The 18,785-nt window shown below is 36.6% G+C and overlaps 4 protein-coding genes and 1 long non-coding RNA gene across 6 annotated transcripts; 3 read left to right on the top strand and 2 right to left on the bottom strand.

Annotated features, from left to right (window-relative positions):
• Nucleotides 1-15: 15 nt before the first annotated feature.
• LOC100633854 (homologous-pairing protein 2 homolog) lies at nucleotides 16-1,536 on the top strand. Its single transcript, XM_011406796.2, has 10 exons — nucleotides 16-85; nucleotides 131-184; nucleotides 237-277; nucleotides 340-411; nucleotides 658-787; nucleotides 834-904; nucleotides 958-997; nucleotides 1,040-1,128; nucleotides 1,191-1,250; nucleotides 1,338-1,536. The coding sequence occupies exons 1-10, from the start codon at nucleotides 58-60 to the stop codon at nucleotides 1,398-1,400; spliced, it is 648 nt and encodes a 215-aa protein (XP_011405098.1). The 5' UTR covers nucleotides 16-57; the 3' UTR covers nucleotides 1,401-1,536.
• On the bottom strand, nucleotides 1,532-9,685 carry LOC100633981 (E3 ubiquitin-protein ligase HECW1-like). The gene is made up of 28 exons (XM_019998652.1): nucleotides 9,415-9,685; nucleotides 9,221-9,316; nucleotides 8,919-9,095; nucleotides 8,695-8,864; nucleotides 8,282-8,421; nucleotides 7,589-7,698; nucleotides 7,268-7,340; nucleotides 6,709-6,966; nucleotides 6,000-6,651; nucleotides 5,727-5,918; nucleotides 5,576-5,674; nucleotides 5,246-5,386; nucleotides 5,166-5,196; nucleotides 5,013-5,106; nucleotides 4,865-4,963; nucleotides 4,666-4,820; nucleotides 4,370-4,469; nucleotides 4,238-4,324; nucleotides 4,124-4,185; nucleotides 3,976-4,060; nucleotides 3,840-3,926; nucleotides 3,575-3,784; nucleotides 3,252-3,518; nucleotides 3,097-3,195; nucleotides 2,910-3,036; nucleotides 2,071-2,332; nucleotides 1,781-1,985; nucleotides 1,532-1,670 (listed from the first exon to the last, which is right to left on the bottom strand). The coding sequence occupies exons 1-28, from the start codon at nucleotides 9,665-9,667 to the stop codon at nucleotides 1,559-1,561; spliced, it is 4,443 nt and encodes a 1,480-aa protein (XP_019854211.1). The 5' UTR covers nucleotides 9,668-9,685; the 3' UTR covers nucleotides 1,532-1,558.
• Nucleotides 9,669-10,168, top strand: LOC109583354 (uncharacterized). The gene is made up of 4 exons (XR_002185486.1): nucleotides 9,669-9,759; nucleotides 9,811-9,885; nucleotides 9,944-10,015; nucleotides 10,064-10,168. It is a non-coding gene; the product is annotated as an uncharacterized LOC109583354 (long non-coding RNA).
• LOC100634236 (DNA-directed RNA polymerase I subunit RPA2) lies at nucleotides 10,053-18,783 on the bottom strand. The gene is made up of 32 exons (XM_019998653.1): nucleotides 18,614-18,783; nucleotides 18,498-18,575; nucleotides 18,393-18,452; nucleotides 18,156-18,350; nucleotides 18,048-18,113; nucleotides 17,922-17,996; nucleotides 17,558-17,656; nucleotides 17,413-17,508; nucleotides 17,297-17,373; nucleotides 17,105-17,248; nucleotides 16,716-16,769; nucleotides 16,521-16,638; nucleotides 16,387-16,474; nucleotides 16,222-16,337; nucleotides 16,040-16,175; nucleotides 15,919-15,992; nucleotides 15,468-15,677; nucleotides 15,255-15,404; nucleotides 15,153-15,197; nucleotides 14,988-15,095; nucleotides 12,864-12,938; nucleotides 12,702-12,803; nucleotides 12,298-12,381; nucleotides 12,095-12,243; nucleotides 11,682-11,754; nucleotides 11,515-11,583; nucleotides 11,311-11,467; nucleotides 10,953-11,078; nucleotides 10,779-10,906; nucleotides 10,663-10,710; nucleotides 10,465-10,581; nucleotides 10,053-10,402 (listed from the first exon to the last, which is right to left on the bottom strand). The coding sequence occupies exons 1-32, from the start codon at nucleotides 18,716-18,718 to the stop codon at nucleotides 10,178-10,180; spliced, it is 3,447 nt and encodes a 1,148-aa protein (XP_019854212.1). The 5' UTR covers nucleotides 18,719-18,783; the 3' UTR covers nucleotides 10,053-10,177.
• On the top strand, nucleotides 13,138-14,807 carry LOC109583353 (uncharacterized). 2 transcript variants are annotated; one of them, XM_019998662.1, is made up of 7 exons: nucleotides 13,138-13,170; nucleotides 13,222-13,862; nucleotides 13,908-13,955; nucleotides 14,001-14,021; nucleotides 14,069-14,101; nucleotides 14,415-14,447; nucleotides 14,497-14,807. In XM_019998662.1, exons 2-7 carry the CDS (start codon nucleotides 13,860-13,862, stop codon nucleotides 14,722-14,724), a joined length of 366 nt encoding a protein of 121 aa, XP_019854221.1. In that variant the 5' UTR covers nucleotides 13,138-13,170; nucleotides 13,222-13,859; the 3' UTR covers nucleotides 14,725-14,807. The 2 variants fall into 2 exon arrangements, with proteins under 2 accessions (XP_019854221.1, XP_019854220.1); XM_019998661.1 differs by having other exon boundaries at nucleotides 13,146-13,170; nucleotides 13,207-13,862.
• Nucleotides 18,784-18,785: the final 2 nt, after the last annotated feature.

Genomic DNA, 18,785 nt, shown 5'->3' on the forward strand with positions numbered 1-18,785 from the left:
TGGGATCAGCTTTCAACAAAAGTTTGGTGGGCAATTTGGCGGGAATTTATAAATAAAATGGCGTCCAAAGCTAAAGAAAGTGAAGGTAATTCTATTATTCTAATGACATGACATCTTTATGCCTCATCAGCTTTAGAGAAAGTTTTCAAGTACATGAAAGATCAAAACAGACCGTACAGTGCAGGTCAGTAAAATACCAGTAAATTATAATAATTATCAATAATAATAAACAACAGGTGATGTTTTCAGTAACATGCACAAGGAATTCAACAAGCCTGTAAGTCAGTTCCTTGATATTAGAGGGAGAGAGGGTATGCCCTACTTTTCATTACCCTCTAGTGTGTACAGCGTGTACTAGACCAACTGGTATCAAATGGAAAAGTAAAAGAAAAGACATACGGGAAGCAGAAAGTAAATAATTATTAATATTATACGGTACTAGATGATTTATTGGTGAGAGTAATATTTGGCAAATTTACCTGTGGAATGTTATTTGACGAATTTTATATTGGCGTTTTTGTGCCACATACCATTGAGTATGCCCAGTTGAAAAGAAATGGCAGATTTTATATCTGCAATTTCTTCATTGAATCGCCAATATTAATTCTTTGCCAATAAATTATCTTGTACAGTATAGCTACTATTACTAATGCATAGGTGTATGTGGTTGATCAGGGGCTATTTCCAGTCATTAATGAGTCAGAGATAGCAAAAATGGACGATGAAATCCGAACACTACAAGAAAGCATAGCAGTACAAGAGAGCGAATGTTCTGCCATGGAAGCAAGTAAGTACTTAAACACCAGATGATGTTATAATGTGTAATCAATAAGAGTTGAGTGCTTTAAAGAATTCATTGACATTGCAAGAAGCAAAAGAGAAATTGGAAGAAACAGAGAAAGAGGCGTGCCACATGCTTTTCATGATCTTTCATTTTTTCTTCATTTCTCTTTATAGTGTACAAAGCTTAATGAAAGGCTACAAGTTGCCAAAGCAGGTATATAATGTACAATGTACCAGTCATACTATTATAATGTAGGTAGTGAGAACATAACTCCTGAAGTAGTTGAAAAGGTTCACACTGAACACAAAGCAGCTGTTACCCACTGGAGGAAGAGAAAGAGACTGGTTAGGAATAAACATCAATGACAAATGAAATAGGGACACTTTGTCTATTCTATGCCATATAGGCCATGGATATTGTCAATACTATATTAGAAGACTTTCCAAGATCAAAGAAGGAACTACTGGTCAGTAAAATGGTGTATGTCTACAAAGCAATTGTTCTATATTTACTGTTGTATACTTGTAATGAAATATTTTACATTTTATAATAGGAAGAGGTTGGTTTGGAGACAGATGAAGATTGTGGTGTTTCAATACCATCAACTACCACTTGAAAAAATTATACTCTACATGTATATACACTTTCACTATTCACATTATTAAAATTGACAGTTATAATAACATAATAATAATAATAATAATAATAATAATAAGCTATAAAAAGCCCCACAATAAAGGCACAAATTAAAACGATAATAAAAAAATTGACTGGCTAAGCGGTCTCAAATGTATCCGTTTCTAAAAATGCATATAAAAGTTTCTCCTTCATTTCTTCAAGTGACCGATATGGGGGTAGATCAATGCGATTGAAACAAGTATGAGCACTAGAATAAAAGGAATGTAGCATATAATATGGAGGAACTATTAAGATTATAACATAATACATACACTGTAATACTCTGATACTCATTTCTTCTATACGCTACATGCTTACATTATGAGTGATTCCACTGGGCCTGTGTAGCGATCAATTGTAAACTTTTGTATCTGCTGTGAAGATCCTCTCAGACCTTTGAAGCCTTCATATGGAATGCTAGAAGTGCCAGTACTAAATTGCAAGAATCTCAACTTTTGTTCGTTAGTGAAAGACTCCATAGCTTCCCAGAACCAAACTATTACACTATGAGTATCGTGATAGCCTGTACAAGTAATAGATATTTTTTAAAATAATCTTTCATTATAATAATAATCATATATGGGTAGCTAAAATTAAGATTTACTGACCTCCCCAGTATTGTGTGTTGCTCTTCCAGTCCTCCATGTTGATTTCAGGAGTACCTGCTATGACCCATTCCAGTTCCCTTGCATCAAAAGGCTTCAAGTATTGCAATGGTAGCATTTCTCTTAGTCCTTTAATGAGACACTCTGTCTGCTGCTGGACACCATGTGATAGCTTGCATGTTGTCATCAGCTCTACATATTCTTTCTTGTTATCTTCAGTCACTGGTATTTGAGCTCCACCAGGCTTCAGCTCTTTCTCTATTACCTAATGCAATAAGCATCATTGAGTATACCAAAATCAGACATGATAATAGTTTGGAGCAACTTCAAAAATTCATAAAAAATCTAAATTTCATTGGAATCAGCCTTAAGTTGAAACACAACATAAGGACATGTATATGTATCAAAGAAAATTATAAAAATAAAGAATTCTCTCCTAGTCATTTTTGAAAAAATTTGGTCCTTGCTTTTGGTTGTTGGTCCAATTTTTGAGCAGCTTTTAAAAATCATAAAAAATCAAATTTTATCGGAATCAGCTCAAAATTGAAACACAACATAAGCATGCACATATGTATCAGAAAAAATTATTAAAATAAATAAAATTCTCTTCAAGTCATTTTTAGTGAAATTTTTGAGCAACTTTAAAAATTCATTAAAATCTAAACTTGGTCAAAATCAGTTCAAAGTTGATATACAACATAAGTACATGTATATGCATCAGAAAAAATTATAAAAATAAAAATTCTCCTATGGTCATTTTTGGCGAAATATAGCCTATGGCCTTTGGCAAAATTAATCTTTAAAATATAATCTTAATTACAAAACTATAATTAAAGACATACTTCACCAAATGATTCTTCTAGTATGGTAAACGTCAGTTCTAAAGGTGCAGGATCATTCTCTAACACATACTTGAGACTGTTATAGAAACTTAGATCAAGAGTCTCCACATCACTGACAGTATAAGGACTACAGGACAAAATAATGGAGACGCAAGACACGTTTTAATAAAAAGAAATCAATACTTACATCCCTAGCAATGCCTTGTATACATGACGGGCAAAGAAGACATCAAGCAACTGATTCTGAATGATAGCATAACCAATGACACGACCAGCAAATCTAAACCTACCAACAATCACAAGACAATAACACAATTACTCTCATCATAAAATACTACTCACCATAACTGAGCATCATCAATGCTTGACGAGTGCCTGCTGATCTGTACAGTGTATGCCCCGTGAGTCGTATACTCAAACAACCCATAGAAAGGATTGAATAATAGCCGTGAGAGCTTGAAAAAGAATTCTCTCTGAGGTCCGCCATAATCCAGACCCTCCTCTCCTTTCCATGTCACGTGACAGCCCTTGGTCCTCAAGGATTTGGAGGACTTACTCATAATGTAGCGATAGGCATCCTCTAATAAGTGATCTCTTCTCAGTGATAGTCTAAAGAATATTAATATATAAAATTGACGTGTACTATTTAGTATTATCATAGTTACCTTAGTTCACCATAACTCCCATAATTGTTAATATCGAGGATAGATTGTAGCTGTTGAAGTTTTCTAACAAAGTCCTCATCTCGAGGAGGAGGAGGAACAGGGGGAACAGGAGGAGGAGCTGGTATATGGAGTACTGTAGGAGGTGAGGAGCCTCCTATTGGTGCAGGCTGCGATGAAGAGGAGAACTCTCTAATGGAGTCGGCAATCCTCCTATTACATGCATACATGTATACATGTACATGTGGATCAATGAAAGAGGACTCACTCAACAAGATCACGTAAGACACTCGTCCTGTTTAGCTCAAACTCAATGAGAGAGACGTCCCAGGCACCACACACTTGGACAATTGATCTGTAAAAATAAAAATAATAACAAAAATTTAATATAATAATTATAGTACCTTTCATCAGCATCCAGTTGAGTAAGGCGTGAGAGTATATTAGGCTGTGACATAAAGTTTCTCACTTCAGTAGCAGTAGGGAAATCTAAGGGAGAAGAGGTACAGTGTAGGTAGGGGTATGGTGTGAGTCTTATATTAATGAGCTCACTTGGTGGGAAATTATTTCCTTCTCTCTCTCTGACACTGGCTAGTATCTCTTCGCGTAGATCACTAAATTGAAAAAAAATTATTTTATAAATTATAAGTAATATTTAAAGCTTACAATACAAATCGTCTTGCATTGGAGCTTGAATTTAGCTCAATTGCTAGTTCAAATGATAAGCAGTGTTCGAAGCTGTCAATGTATAACCTAACAATACAAATAATAAGGAATCCTTTATAAACACTGAAGTACCTCATATAAGGTTCTATACTGTGAAATCTTGATAAGACTTTATGATAGACACCAGGGTCTTTGAAGAACTCAATAATATCAGTTAGAGGAATACCCATATCTGAGAGAAAACACAATACAGAAGCAATTGAACAACATACAACATTATACATGCAGCATTAGTGGTTCAAAGTTTGACATATTTTGAGCTATGCTTGTACATGTACATACATACAGTATGCATATTACTATTTTGACATTAGTACAGTTATTATACAATGATGCTTGAGTCCCTTCAGTCCCCAATATATACTAACAGTCATTATGATCGAGGTTCATTTCAGGTGGTGCTGTCCGTGCATGAGAGGGAGGAGGGGGAGGAGTGAGGGAGGGAGGAGGGAGAGAGGATCTCGACATTTGATGATTAGCAGCCACAGAGAACAACTGATGATCTATATCAGTCTCAAACAAACTATAAAAATAATAAATAATATTAAAAAAATTTGACTAAGGTACCTTAGAATTATTGTTAGTTCCAAATAGACTTCATCAGCTTCATTCTGGAGTGCCTCTAGTCTAGGGACACCCAGTGTCCTAATGCTCTCAATGCTCTCCCTATCAATAAGTGGAGGGACTGTCATGTGATAGTCACGTGACCTCTAACCTCAGAGCAGGAGTAAGAGTACCCTCATATCTTGAAGCAAGGACATTGAATATGTCAGACTGTCTCAGGAATGTGACAATTTTGGCACTATAAGCTGTAATGTAAGGAAGGACACACAAGCAAATGGACACACAAATAAAGGACTTAACTCACTTTGGACTGGTATTTCATTATCATCATCATCCTACAAGAAAAAATTATTAATAGCATGAAAGACTGTATTGTATACATACATGAACCATAACAGGTGTCATTGGTACAGCAACAGGAGCTACTGGAGTACTGGCACTTCTCTCAGGCAGAGACTGAAGGACTGGAGAAAACTCTATACCAGTGAGAGGACGCTGGGCAGACTGGACCGGCCGACTTCTCATCTATGGTAAATGGTATAATGGTACAATGGTATAATGGTACAATGGTGCAATGAGACAATGGTATTATAATGGTACAACAGTACATGCAGAGTTTCCCACAAAGCATGCTTTTTGAGCAACTTTATGAATTCAGTTTGTTGGAACTCATTCAAAGTTTTATACATCATAAGTTAACAATGCATTACGTACCACTCCTTGGTCTTCAGCTTTCCGGAGTTGCTTCCCTGGTAATGGAAGGCGTGGATCAATAAACGTTGTTGTTTTAGAATTATGATCAACAAATACAACCTGAAAAATACACGCATAATTACTAAACTTTCTTCAAATTTCTAACAATTACCTTCTGACTTGCTTTGTCTAGCCTCTTCTCCCAGCCATCAGGTAGAGTGCAGTCTGTTTGAGCAAATGAATTAATGGCCGAGACAAGACGAGAGGAATGACTGTATTTTGAATAAAGTGAATGGTCACTTCTAATCGACTGGACCAGTTTCAACAATGGGAGATCCTGTATAAACACTGTACTACCTGTGGACTAAAAAAAAGAAAGAGAGAGAGAGAGATGGGGGGGGGGGAGAGTGAGAAAAGCTAAATTTAAAAGGAGTGATGTCCCAACCTTAACGAATTCGTAAAAGTCGTTTCTTGTCAGAAAGAGAAAGCCAGGATGATCTTTCATGCTATCATCAACACTGTCCATACGGACAAGAGCATTAGAAGGTAGATCCAACCTGTTGTTAGTGGATGAGGTAGGAAGTGAAACACTGGGAGGAGCTGCCGTAGATAAGGAGAGAGTAAGGGTAGTGGGGTGAGGGGGAGGGGTATCAGTATTATCAGTAGAGCCTTCATGAGTCTCCATATTATCAAGGATACTTCCTTCAGAGACAATGATCACTGGAGACATTGGAGTCAATGGAGGACTAGCATCAGCAGATTGAACTGTGATATGACACTCAGTAGACCCTGAGGGGACACTGAGGGACTCGGGTGCTACAGTAGAATCAAGAACTGCAGCAGAATCAGTTAAAGAGTGAGGGACTGCAGTAGTAGAACTAGACTCTTCAATTGCTGCAGTACTATCTTCAGCAATCACATCAGATATTACATTATTTTCTCTAGTATGAGACTCGGTGGTATGGGAATGAGACTCAGCAGTATGGGAATGAGCCCCCAATGGATGTGATGCCAAGCTTACCAGTGGACGAGGGGAGGGTGTGATACGATTAGGAGTTGGACAACTGTTCTGACGCATGACCTGATTACGAGATGACCTAAAAGTGGATTAGTGGGTGTGGTAATTACTAGGTGTGGCCAACCCAATACAATACCTTTGCATAAACTGCTCCAATCCAAGATGATGAGGTCTGACGAGTGGTTCAGTTTGATCCAGTGCTGGTGATGCTGGTTGACTCTGTCCATTGACTACACAGGATGTGAGGTCAATGCCCCGCCCATTAGCCCTGCCCACTGGTGAAGAGTTGTGAATGATCACAGAGTAATGGCGTCTGTCTGAAGGATCCCTACGACCTCGCCGATAATGATCACCAGTCAGTGTACGCCTTACGTAACGTATCCTGTCTAAAGACCTGAAGAGAATAAGAGAATGTACATGTACATGCATACATTGTATGTATACATGTACATGTACATGTACATGTATGTGTAGTGGAATAGAATAAAGGACAACTTGGGTTCCAAAAAATTAAAAATAAAATTTTCTTATCATCTAAAACTTTGATCACAGAAGTACATTAAGTCCAAACTTAACAATTGATTAATTTATTTAATGTTCAAACACCTACATGTACATCTAGCTATTATGTACAATATACATGTCCATGTATATTTTATGAAGTTAAAATGACTCCTAACACTAATAATCCTCACCTCTCCGGTAGCTGATGTGACTCAACATCAGGTGTCTCTTGTAATGGTGATAGCTGTCCCCTGGACTCATCACCTAATGCAATACATGTACATGTACCATCATTGAAGTATATGTACATGTACATGTACATGTAACGTCATTCAGTAGATGTACATGTACATGTAACGTCATTCAGTAGATGTACATGTACATGTAACGTCATTCAGTAGATGTACATGTACATGTAACGTCATTCAGTAGATGTACATGTACATGTAACGTCATTCAGTAGATGTACATGTACATGTAACGTCATTCAGTAGATGTATAGTTGTATGTACCTTCAGTGATTGAAGGGGGGAGATCGGTGAGGTTACTACTTATTGTCATGGAGACAGTGCCCGAGACTCTATCACTAGGCAGACGCTTCTGAAGTTGGTAAATTTTAGTCCTAAAATAGTAATAATAATAATAACAACATTAATGGGATAGTCATCCTCTTGTATCAATGTTCTGTACACATACGCATACTGAAATGAACATAGCTTGGCAAGTAACAGTTTCAATATAAATCAACACAAACTATCCCATACAAACATACTAAAGGCTATACATGGACACATTAATACATGTACTGTATATATAAACACACACATACACACATGTACACAATGATGGTGTAAACACACAAAATCAACAAACTTCCTAAAGATAAGTATAACAAAACAAACATGAATATCAATGTACATGAACATGATATAATTATACTGAAAAACAGATGATTTTGGGGAAATTTTGTCCGTTATTAGGTGTCTATGGTACATTAGACTAATGAACGGTACAATAAAGAAGGAATGAGAGTCCCTGCATACATGTACATGGGCTAATAGCAAACTATGAATAAACACACATACACACAGAGCAGGCTCCCTCAACAGCTGTCATTCATTCAGTAACACTAGCACCATCTCAAAACACAAACTGTCAATAAAAGCTCACATGTACTGTATACAGGCACATCATTATTGTCTTACAAGGACTGGGTCTCTGAGAGGAAGCTCAAAGGAATGAGAGCTTTTCCCAAAAAGTGACTGGCGGACGGACGAGAGAATGAAAACTTGTCCCTCACTTCGACCAGCAAGCAATCAGTAGGTAAGACGGTCATTGTGAATAACTGAGAGGAAAGTGATGAGGAGATAAAAGGGATTGGATAAAAGAGAGGGAGAGCAGTAGGAAAATAAATAAATAAATAAATAAATAAATAAAATAAATAAATAAAAAAATAAAATAGATGCACTGTAATGGCTTTTGGTTTTGAACATTTACAGGTTCATCAAAGGTAAAATAATGACCACAAGATCCCTCCACTAAACAATTTGACCTTATGAACCAAACAAAATGCCCACGGAACACTTGTATGTGTAAATATTGAGGCTCAGTTCCATACCTCATCGGTCCATGATGGATTGCAGCTGTTGTTAATGACAAGGGTCACTACTGACTGGCGGTGGTGGGGCAGCTTGTTGCCTCCTCTTCCTATACCAGGTGTTAACGATAATTTAATAAATGGATCAGGTGCACCAAAGGTCTTGAATCTCAAGTTATGGCAACACAAACCTAATGTATTATTCGTAAGACTAAAAATATAAAACACTATCTTTTCATTATTACCACTAATCTTTATGGAAATGAGGTCTTGGACGACCACCGAGAGTGGCTGGTGGGCGTGTTCTTCATTGGGCGTGGCCTCAGCCGTTCCAATGACAATAAGTGGATCACTTTGAGCCAAAAGAATATTATTACTAGTGTAGAAACAGAAACAGACTGGACTCCCTTCTCTGCTGAGTTCTATCACAAAAACACACACACGTTGATAAGATTAATACCCTAATGACCAAACTCCCATTAAACCCCACACAATCAGTCAATATAATCATAACATGTATAAAATTGCATGTACATAATGGACTCACGATTATTGTCAAGCAGTATCCACTGTATCTCTCCTTCATTGTCAAGGTTCTGCCCTCTTAGTTTATGATCCAGGTAGCTCTCAGGATTGAGGTCGTCTATAAAGAGAAGGAAAAAACAAATCAAAGTGTATCTATTTTCATAACAAATTAGTCTAGAAATTAGCATTCCTGGGCATCAAATGCCAGCCACTTACCCACAGAGAACAATCCAATCCAGTCGTTCTCACAAGGAGGTTGCTGGTCCTCCTCTCCATCTCTTTGTCCAATGGACCAGCTCAGCGTCACTCTGTCCCCAATAGACGCCTCGCTCCTGTTCAAGGAGATAGTGCCGCTCATCAGGGACGGGGAGAAGAGTATGGTGTCCCCTCTGCTGGACCGGGGACGGGTAGGGAGGCCAGCTTGAGGCGGTGAAATAGGTCTATCCTCATCCTCTGCTTGCAGAGACATTCTCAGTCACAGGTTAATTAACTGAAACGCCTACCAATTAATAACCACCAACAGTTGATCAACACTGAACACTCCCTTTTACCATGCCAACAGTAAACACTTTAATATTCTCTTACATTCTTATTTTTCTTTTTCTTCCACAGACTAAAGAAGAAAAGGCCTTGAATGAGATACTTCCTAAGCAAGGACTTCTCTACAATGAAGAAGTATCTGTCATGGTATGATACAAATATAATTAATTTTTGACATGGACTAAATTTTGTCTGTTTATGGTAGGTGATGAATAAACCAAAGATACTACCACTTAAATCTGTTACTTTAGAAAAGATTGAAGACATGCAAAAACAGGTAAAAATACATGTACATTATACTTGTAATGCATTAATTACATTACAGGCCCAAGACTTTATGAATCAAGAGAAGAAACCAACAACTGATGAGAAACAGTAACACACATAACTATTAATTCTGTTTATGGCAAAAAATTGCTTATAATAATAATCATCATTATTATTTTGACATTAGCTCTCGCCTATTAATCTTAATTCCAATGTTCATGGCTGCCAGCTCAGCCACAAAATACCTAAAGACATAAGGAACCGATATTGTTTCAACATGTCCGCCTCCCTCGCACACTTTACATGCCCACATCTCCTCTTGTGGAAGAGCAGGATCCTCTGATCTCTTGAGACAAATAGGAGACAATATACTGCCACAATCACTACACACACGAGACTAACAGAGGAAGAGAAGAATGAAATAAGAGAGAGTGAGAGAGAGAGGAGGAAGAAACTTACAAGAGATTTATCAGAGCAGTTAAGCAATCTGTCCTGCAACAGGAATGAAGCTCCATGAGCTATTAAGCAATCTCTCTCCATTTCTCCAAATCTAATGCCACCACCTTTGCTCCTTCCCTAAAATGCAAATAATAAACAACAACAACAATAATGGTGATATAAATTTGTTTTTCTTATAATAACAATAATAATGCTAACTTTAATTGGTTGATGGGTTAGTGTATCAATAGGGCCTGTAGTACGAACCTAAAAATAATTATTATTATCATTATAAAAAGAATAGAAAATGTCATGATCGAGTCTCAATGACTTACCTGATACTTATCGGCCACCATGTGTCTTAGTCTCTGGTAATAAACAACTCCAAAGAATATGTCAACCTCAAACTCTCTCCCATCAATCCCACTGTACATCCTCTCACTCCCATAGTAATTATAACCAGCTGCACAATAGAGACTGAATGAGGGGAACAGTAATGCTTCTCTTACCTTTTGTCAATAAGGTACCAAAATAATCAGCTGCAGGTTTCTCGTCACCGAAAATAAAAGACGTAGAATCATGAGTGATCCCGTGAAGAGCACCTGATTTACCAGCCATACTCTCGACCCACATACCTTAACACAACAATTAAAAAATACTAACATTTTAATATCATAAATGTGGAATATTTTAAAAGGTGACTTTAATTGAACAAAATAAAAAAGTAAAATTAAAAACCATTGATTATTTATTAGTTACGTAGCACAAGTGTAAACTGTAAAATTAAAAAGGAGTAAAAACTTTAAAAATAAAATAACAAAGGCAGTAAAATATTCCACTTCTACGGTACTAATAACTGTAGCTTACCAACTGTCATACGTGATGGGAAGCCATGAGGATTAAAGATAATATCAGGTACCATGCCAGATTCACAGAATGGAAGGTCCTCCACAGGCCACTGCCAGCTAAGGACACCTTTCTGACCATGACGACTAGCAAACTTGTCCCCAATGGCAGGATTACGCTACAATCACATTGACTAATGATTAACCTCCACACCTTCTCACTTACGTTCAATCTTAGTTTGATACTAACTCTCTCTAATGGTCTGTCTCCTTTCTCACTCCCTAACAGTTTAACCTATCATTAAACACAAAAACACAAAAGAATACAACAAAGACTATTGTACTAATATCTATATTGTACAATAGAGCTGCAGAGAGTAATGGGAGGCTCACCTCTTCAACATAAGCTGGTTCTCTTGACTTGTATCGTTCAACATGAACACGATTAGATGCCAAATCAATGTAACTACAAACACATTATTACGCATGAGAATTTTAATAACTTTACAGTTTAAAAAAGCATAAAATAACTTAATAATAGCCTGTACTATAATAGTCTATATTAGAAATCAGGCCCTCATCTAGGATTTATACAAGGGGGCAGGGTTAAAAAATATTTCAAAAAAGGGAGGTCATTAATATTTTCCATTATGTATGCACAATGTGTGCTCGCAACACTTATACAAGTTACTGCTGTGGTGATAAATTTTTCATGTTAATAAGTCAATCAAGGGGGAGGCAAGTGTCTCCCAAGGGGGCGAGCGCCTCCCCCCGCCCCCCCCTAAATGAAGCCCTGGAAGTGTTACCTGTAAAGTGGATCATCTTCTTCCAGTAACGAGCCAACATGAGGTAATCCATCTTCATCAAGTCTCTCATAGGCAATCTTATTGCTGGGTAGAGTACCAAACTGATACATTGTATTCCGATCATTCGCTTTCTTACTTAAATCAATAAACTACATATAAAATAATAATGATCAATATTATGAGCTTAATTGACTAGTAAATACCTCATTCTTGTACACTGTAGCGTGAGTGAACCCTCTTTCAAGAGATGCTCTGTTGATAACAATGGCATCCTCCATATCATACCCCTATAGTATTGTGCATTATAGGAGGAAATGAAACGTTATGGTTTATCTTCAAACATGCTTTTTAAATTTGCAAAATATTGGCATATAATCCGTTATAATAAAGTGTTTGACTTCTTTTGTTCGCTAGTCAGTTTGGCAACTAGCTGTCAACTATGCCAAATTTCTGCTAATAAAAGCTAGAATTTACTATCTACTAACACCAACTAAATATTTAGCACATGAAGCAATAAATGAAACAAGTAGATATTATCCATCACAGAGCAATGTAGGAATATTTTACACGTACAGCTACAGAGAGCTAGTTCATGCTCATATCTTACAGTATATGCAATGACAGCAACAATGGCATTAGTTCCTAGTGGATAGTTATCAAGATCACATTCGTCGTAGAATTTAGTACGAACCAATGGTGTCTGTGGAGTCTAAGAGATAGAGAAGGAGGCATAGAATTTAAGGAGGATAGATGCATTATACATTATTACTTGTAGTCTGTATAGTTTATTGTCCCCACGATGACCAAAGGAGTGAGTAGGAGTACCCATAGTTTGCTTTGCCATCTATTAATAAACAAAAGATAAGTATTAACATCAGAAAGTCAAATTAAAAATACATGCAGTACAGTAATCTACTCATATTCATAACTGTTAATTTATTAGAAAGAATTAACACCAAGCAAGCAGCTTGAGCATAATTACTACAACAGCCAAAAAGTGACAATTAAGATTACAATTTCACTTCCTATCAGTAACACCCACTCTCGCACTCTAAGGCATGTGATACGTGTAGTTGGTAAGTCAGCCAATGATTGCTCTCTCATTTTTCTAGTCATAATGCCGTTAGATGCAATGATGAAAGCTCTTAGTCAGTTATTAAATGTCTTAAGGAAAGGATGTGCAAGTATCATGAGCAAGATGGAGGCTGGATTCAAGAATGAGGTGATAATTGGAGAGACTGTGAGTGGAGTCTTCTGCCTGGAAGTGGCTGTTTAACTAAAGCAGATTCATTCATGGTTTGGTACCAACTTATATTCAATCTTTTTTTGGTATAATGTACTTTACAAATTTACAACAAATAATAAAATTCATTTAATTCTGTGTCTAAATTTGTGCAAGAGGGTAGCTGTTTTCTGAATTTCAAAACAGGGCAAAACAGCCCGACTATTAATAACAGTATAGTTAGTGTATAGTAAGTTCTCAAGGTGGAGCTCATTTGATAATGATTATTAGTATACAAAGTGTGATATTATTAATGTAGCTTTAAAATAGAATGAGCAGAGTAATCTACATTCTACCAAATAATTTAGCCTAATATAATGATATTATAAGGACATTTGTATAATATTTCATGACTCCTCCACGTTGCATAAGTGACGTAGTAATTAGAATAGCACGTGATACTAATTAGAATAACACGTGATACTACTAGGACAAAGAGAAAACACACGGCAGTGTCTTTTACACTTGAAAAGGCATAATCTGATGGTAAGCTACTTGATACAATACTCAAATTTCATTCTCATTATTTAGGATTTCAAAGAGTGTAGAGTAAGCCTACCAACAGACAGGTATCTGATGGTAAGCTACTTGATACAATACTCAAATTTCATTCTCATTATTTAGGAGCCTTTCAAAGAGTGTATAGTAAGCCTACCTGATAAATATAGTAAAATTTGATTTTCATTATTTAGGAGTATATTGAAGAGCGTTTCAAAGACTGTACAGTAAGCCTACCTGATAAATATACCATACTTCCTTAAATAAAAGCCAGGGCATCTATTTCCTAAAATGGTATTTGAGCCTCAAAAAAATTTTTTAAAATAATAATAATAAAGCTCAGGCCTAGAGTGAGATTAAAACCAGTGACCTCAAGCTTTTGACTTCAGGAACTTTAGGCAGTATCCACAAGGCTACCAAGTTACTTAAAGTCTAGATTTGCATATTTATAGTTTGGATTCTATTGCTACCCCAGCATTTATTCCCATCCGGCTTTTATTTAAGGATATACGGTACTTAAATTTGATTTTCATTATTTAGGAGCATGTCAAAGAGTTTGTCAACAAGTGTACAGTAAGCCTACCTGATAGATATGTATTCAATTTTGATTTTCATTATTCAGGAGTGTATTCGCAATTATCTAGGGCTAGCAGCCAATCAAGGCTGTCAAGATGCCAAAGATGCGTCATTGAGTGATATACGTATTGATTATCCACAAACTCCAGGTAAAAATAAAGCCAATCAAAGTTGTCAAGATGCCAGAGACGAGGAATTTCGTGGAGTAACCATTGATGAAATTGATCCAGATGCTTTCGTCATTCCAGAAAAAAAGAAAGCCAAAAACAATTAGCTCTAAACAATCTGCTATGTGAAACCCCCCAATTTTGCTGGTATTGTATAATAACTTTAATTTGATGGAATTTTGTTTTGGCAGTTGATGATTTGCTAGCAAAAATCGCCACTATCAAAACTGTCAATCATTAAAGCGCATGCTCAGTTACACAAAATCACCAAATTTAAAACTACTGATTTTACAGTAAAATTGCCAAAATAAAGAGCTACCAAAATAAGGCACTATACAGTATGTGTAAAAATTAAAGTCCAATATTTTACCTGACACTGATAAATATTTCTCGGGCTTGGATTAAAATCAGTAAATGGAGTGAGACTGGCAACAGCACTGAGGATAGAATCATCAGATACTTCTTTATGAGTAGTGACCTGTAACAACAAGTGCATATGACTATCACATAACTAATATAAAACACATGTCCATACATTAGGGTGTATGTCACTTTCCGATACAGCAATATCCATATACACCTGAAAGAAGGGACAAGAGAGTTAAAACATAATACATGCGCTATAATTAAATGAGACCTGTTCAAAAGAGCCAATGAGTTCCATTGTATTAGTAGCAAGGTTAATGACAGGTCTCATCATTCTTGATGGAGTAGTAAACAGGAATATACCAGGGAACTGACCACCTTTACTTAGTGGGACATAACCGATCTCTAATGTTGATGGAACCTATTTTGCATATAATAATAAAATAATATAATTATAATGAGTATGTACATGTATTACATGTACCTCTTGTGTTCTAGTTGCTTTTAAGTGTCTCAATTGTCTAACGAATCTTGGAGTATCAGAGCTCTTGACCACACCCAGGACACGCCCATTTAATATAACATCAAGAGCTGATGAAGAGGAGGGAACTTCAAGAGGAGACACCAACGGAATCATCCCAAGAGATGATAAGAGCTTGGGAAGCTTCCGTACGTTTGGTATTGTAGTAACAACCTAATACCGTATAGTGGGAAATTTGGAGGGAATTAAATTCGGCAAATTCGCATTTTGATAGCAATTTGCTAAAATAAAAATCCACCATTTTGAGCCATTATGCGCATGCTCAATGGCACGTGGCCACAAATTTGCCAAGCCAATCACCAAAACTTAGCAATGCGACAAATTTTACTCCCTCCAAAATTTCCCACTATACGGTAACAATAATACCATATAAGGCATGTGTGATCACACCCACCTGACATTTGGAGGAAAGATGATTGAGTAAGCCACACGGGGCACCATCAGGAGAATGGACAGGACAAATAAAACCTGTCGTTATTACTATTATTTAAGCAATGATTATATCTGATACTTACCCCATGCTTCTGGGAGGAGTTTCCTCACCTCAGTGCTCTTCATCTGGGCAAAGAATGCTCCACGATGGACGGCACGAAAATGAGAAATATAACGAAAGAAATTCAACTTGTCAGCGACGATACTGAATCCACTCATCTGCAATGAAAATAAATAAATATAATATTAATAATTATTATAGCACCTGTTGAAGGTTGAGCCCAGTGTTAGTACGAAGATATCCAGTGGCAAGGAAAGTCTCCATTATTGTTGCTATAGGCACTGTCTTCTTTGGTTCTAGAATACGCTTCAAAGCACTAGCTAAAAGAAAAAAGGAGAAAATAATTCCCTCCCTCCTTTCCTCTCTTACTGTCAGTAACAGAGAATTCATCAGGGTTTGCCTCATACTTCCTTTCAACCTCAGATTGAACTTTCCTCAAAAAATCCTCCATCTTTTCCTTTTACAAAAAGTAGCAAGCTAACAAGAGACAGTAGTAGCTGTACCTTTAAATACATGAGATAAAGGTGACCTCCTAACAGTATCTCTTGGTTCATTGGTGAATCAGCTGTCTCCGCCATACACTGACCATTAGCTAGTGCATATGTTTTCCTGGCCATAAAACTACATGTACGTTATAGAAAGAGAGAAGAGATAAAGGAGAAAACTAATAATAATACAATTTTTGCTGCTCCCCTTACATCAACATGTTGAATTTGTCGGTATTTTTATCCAAATGTACACAAATATGATTCCTGCAAAAAAACATATAGTATTACATATCATAAGATGATAAGTGAGAACACACACACATGTACATATACACATACATATATACCCTGTCATGCCAAGTTTAGAGCAACTTTATAAATCAAAATTTAATCAGTATTAGTTCAAACTTTCTACACAACTTATGCATTAGAGAATGTAACAAAAAAATAATTTTCTCCAAAATTAGATTTTTTTACAAATTTTTTAAGTTGCTCCAAAATTGGGCTAAAATATGGGCTTTGGCCAAATTTCAATTACTATTATAATACTATCACACTAGTGTCACTATTACAGTACTCAATCTCTAAATAATGCCCACCTTATTAACTCATGGCATATCTCTTCAGCTGTGACCCAGGGAGGAAGATTAAACTTGAAACGAAATCTATCTCCAAGATACCTCAAGGCATCAGCTCTAGTGAGCACTTCAGTTTGACAATCATGAAGCATAGCAGCAACACAACTAGAGGCCAACAACAAGTACTACAGTATAATATTAAAATAATTTCACCCTTTCAAGAATGCATCATCTTCCTTCCCTTTTGTCATTTCAGTAAATATGAAAAGGTCACTGACAGATATTAATGCCTAGCAAAACCAATTACTGGGATTATGCATTCCATGTACTTTAAGTATGTAAATGATGCTCATGTAGAACTGCTCCTTATTCCTACTAAAGGCTAGGGTCAAGGAGCCATTGGAGCAATAATGAAGTGTCATATTCTAAACAACAAGAAAGAGAATAGAATAATACTGGCACAAAGTCACTTACACATTGAGTCTGATCTTTCTTGACACACCTCATGGTACAGCCATACTCAGTAGAAAAAGGAACTTTACCAATCCAAGACGGTCTAATGATAGCTATAGGCTACACACAAAAAAATTAACAAGCAATACACGTTGTAGGTAAAGGAGGATTCTCAATATAAAGCCTGCTATAGCTAGCATCACAAGTTTCATGACTGCAAGTGCAGTAGAAACAAAAGGGAACAAGCGTTAATGCATCAGACTTTAGTCTGACGCATTGATGCCTCCCACTTGTTTGTACAGCATTTCCAGTCGTGATGCTAGCTATAGCAGGCTTCATATTGAGAACCCACCTTTACATAAATAAATACATAGCACTAACTCACATAATTCCTACGTGGCATGATTAGCATTCTTAAAAGCTTCTCGTTTCCATTGATAATAAAGTACCCACCCATTTCCTATGAAGTGGAAGGATTAATAGGTCCTATGTATTAAATGGCATATTTTACTTCACTTTCTTCATGATGCTTTACCAATTCCTCTGGACTCATGCCATACAGTCTACACCTATTAGACTATATACAAACAATATTGTATAATATTAATGATCATCTTACTTTGACCATGATGGGTACTTGACCCATTGGTACATTTACTGTATTAACAATGGACTTTTCAATCATGAAGGTTACTGTTAACATTAGTGGGGCTTTATATGACACGCCCCTCTCCCTACACTCCGATGGATAAATATTCACTGACTTCACGTGTATATTGGATTCTGGTAGCGTCGGATAACCAATTTCTGCATTCTATAAAAAATTTGAAACATGCACACCATTTGTCTACATTACTTCAATGAATATTTCTACTTTCTGCCCGCGTGGATCTAAAAGTTCTCGTGACCTCAAGTCCTTATTATTAGAAATAATTATAAAGTTCAATTAATACATATTCACCTCTACAGCATATTTTAATCCTTCATCAACAGCAAAATCAAATGCTTCAATATGGTGTCTGGTTAGTGCCTGGAGTGACTGAGAGAGGGATGATGAGTTATACACGTTATTAGTACCTCTATTTGATGGGGATTAAGCTTGCCAAACCCTCCAGATGTCAAATGCTTTAGAAAAGGATCCCTGCCCTTATTTTGTGTGGTATTTCTTGATTCTTTTGGCATCGTGATAACACGTGGTAGACTTGAACAAACCAAAGGGTTAAGTTATGAAATTGATCTTGTAGGAGTG

Source organism: Amphimedon queenslandica, unplaced genomic scaffold (assembly GCF_000090795.2).
Source record: "Amphimedon queenslandica unplaced genomic scaffold, v1.1 AMPQUscaffold_13310, whole genome shotgun sequence".
Lineage (NCBI taxonomy): Eukaryota > Metazoa > Porifera > Demospongiae > Haplosclerida > Niphatidae > Amphimedon > Amphimedon queenslandica.

Bases quoted from the DNA above. Each gene is read 5' to 3' on its own strand.
- LOC100633981 (XM_019998652.1), bottom strand. From the start codon at position 9,667: ATGTCTCTGCAAGCAGAGGATGAGGATAGACCTATTTCACCGCCTCAA. The intron at 3,196-3,251 runs GTGAGTAGTATT...GATTGTTGGTAG, and splicing joins ATTGATGATGCTCAGTTATG to GTTTAGATTTGCTGGTCGTG. The intron at 1,671-1,780 runs GTAAGCATGTAG...CTTTTATTCTAG, and splicing joins CCAGTGGAATCACTCATAAT to TGCTCATACTTGTTTCAATC.
- LOC100633854 (XM_011406796.2), top strand. From the start codon at position 58: ATGGCGTCCAAAGCTAAAGAAAGTGAAG. The intron at 185-236 runs GTCAGTAAAATA...AATAAACAACAG, and splicing joins AAACAGACCGTACAGTGCAG to GTGATGTTTTCAGTAACATG. The intron at 788-833 runs GTAAGTACTTAA...GTAATCAATAAG, and splicing joins ATGTTCTGCCATGGAAGCAA to AGTTGAGTGCTTTAAAGAAT.
- LOC100634236 (XM_019998653.1), bottom strand. From the start codon at position 18,718: ATGCCAAAAGAATCAAGAAATACCACACAAAATAAGGGCAGGGATCCT. The intron at 12,244-12,297 runs GTATTTACTAGT...TTTTATATGTAG, and splicing joins CTACAGTGTACAAGAATGAG to TTTATTGATTTAAGTAAGAA. The intron at 10,403-10,464 runs GTAAGTTTCTTC...TTCCTCTGTTAG, and splicing joins ACTGCTCTGATAAATCTCTT to TCTCGTGTGTGTAGTGATTG.
- LOC109583353 (XM_019998662.1), top strand. The intron at 14,022-14,068 runs GTAAGCCTACCT...TTCATTATTTAG, and splicing joins AGCCTTTCAAAGAGTGTATA to GAGTATATTGAAGAGCGTTT. The intron at 14,102-14,414 runs GTAAGCCTACCT...TTCATTATTTAG, and splicing joins AGCGTTTCAAAGACTGTACA to GAGCATGTCAAAGAGTTTGT.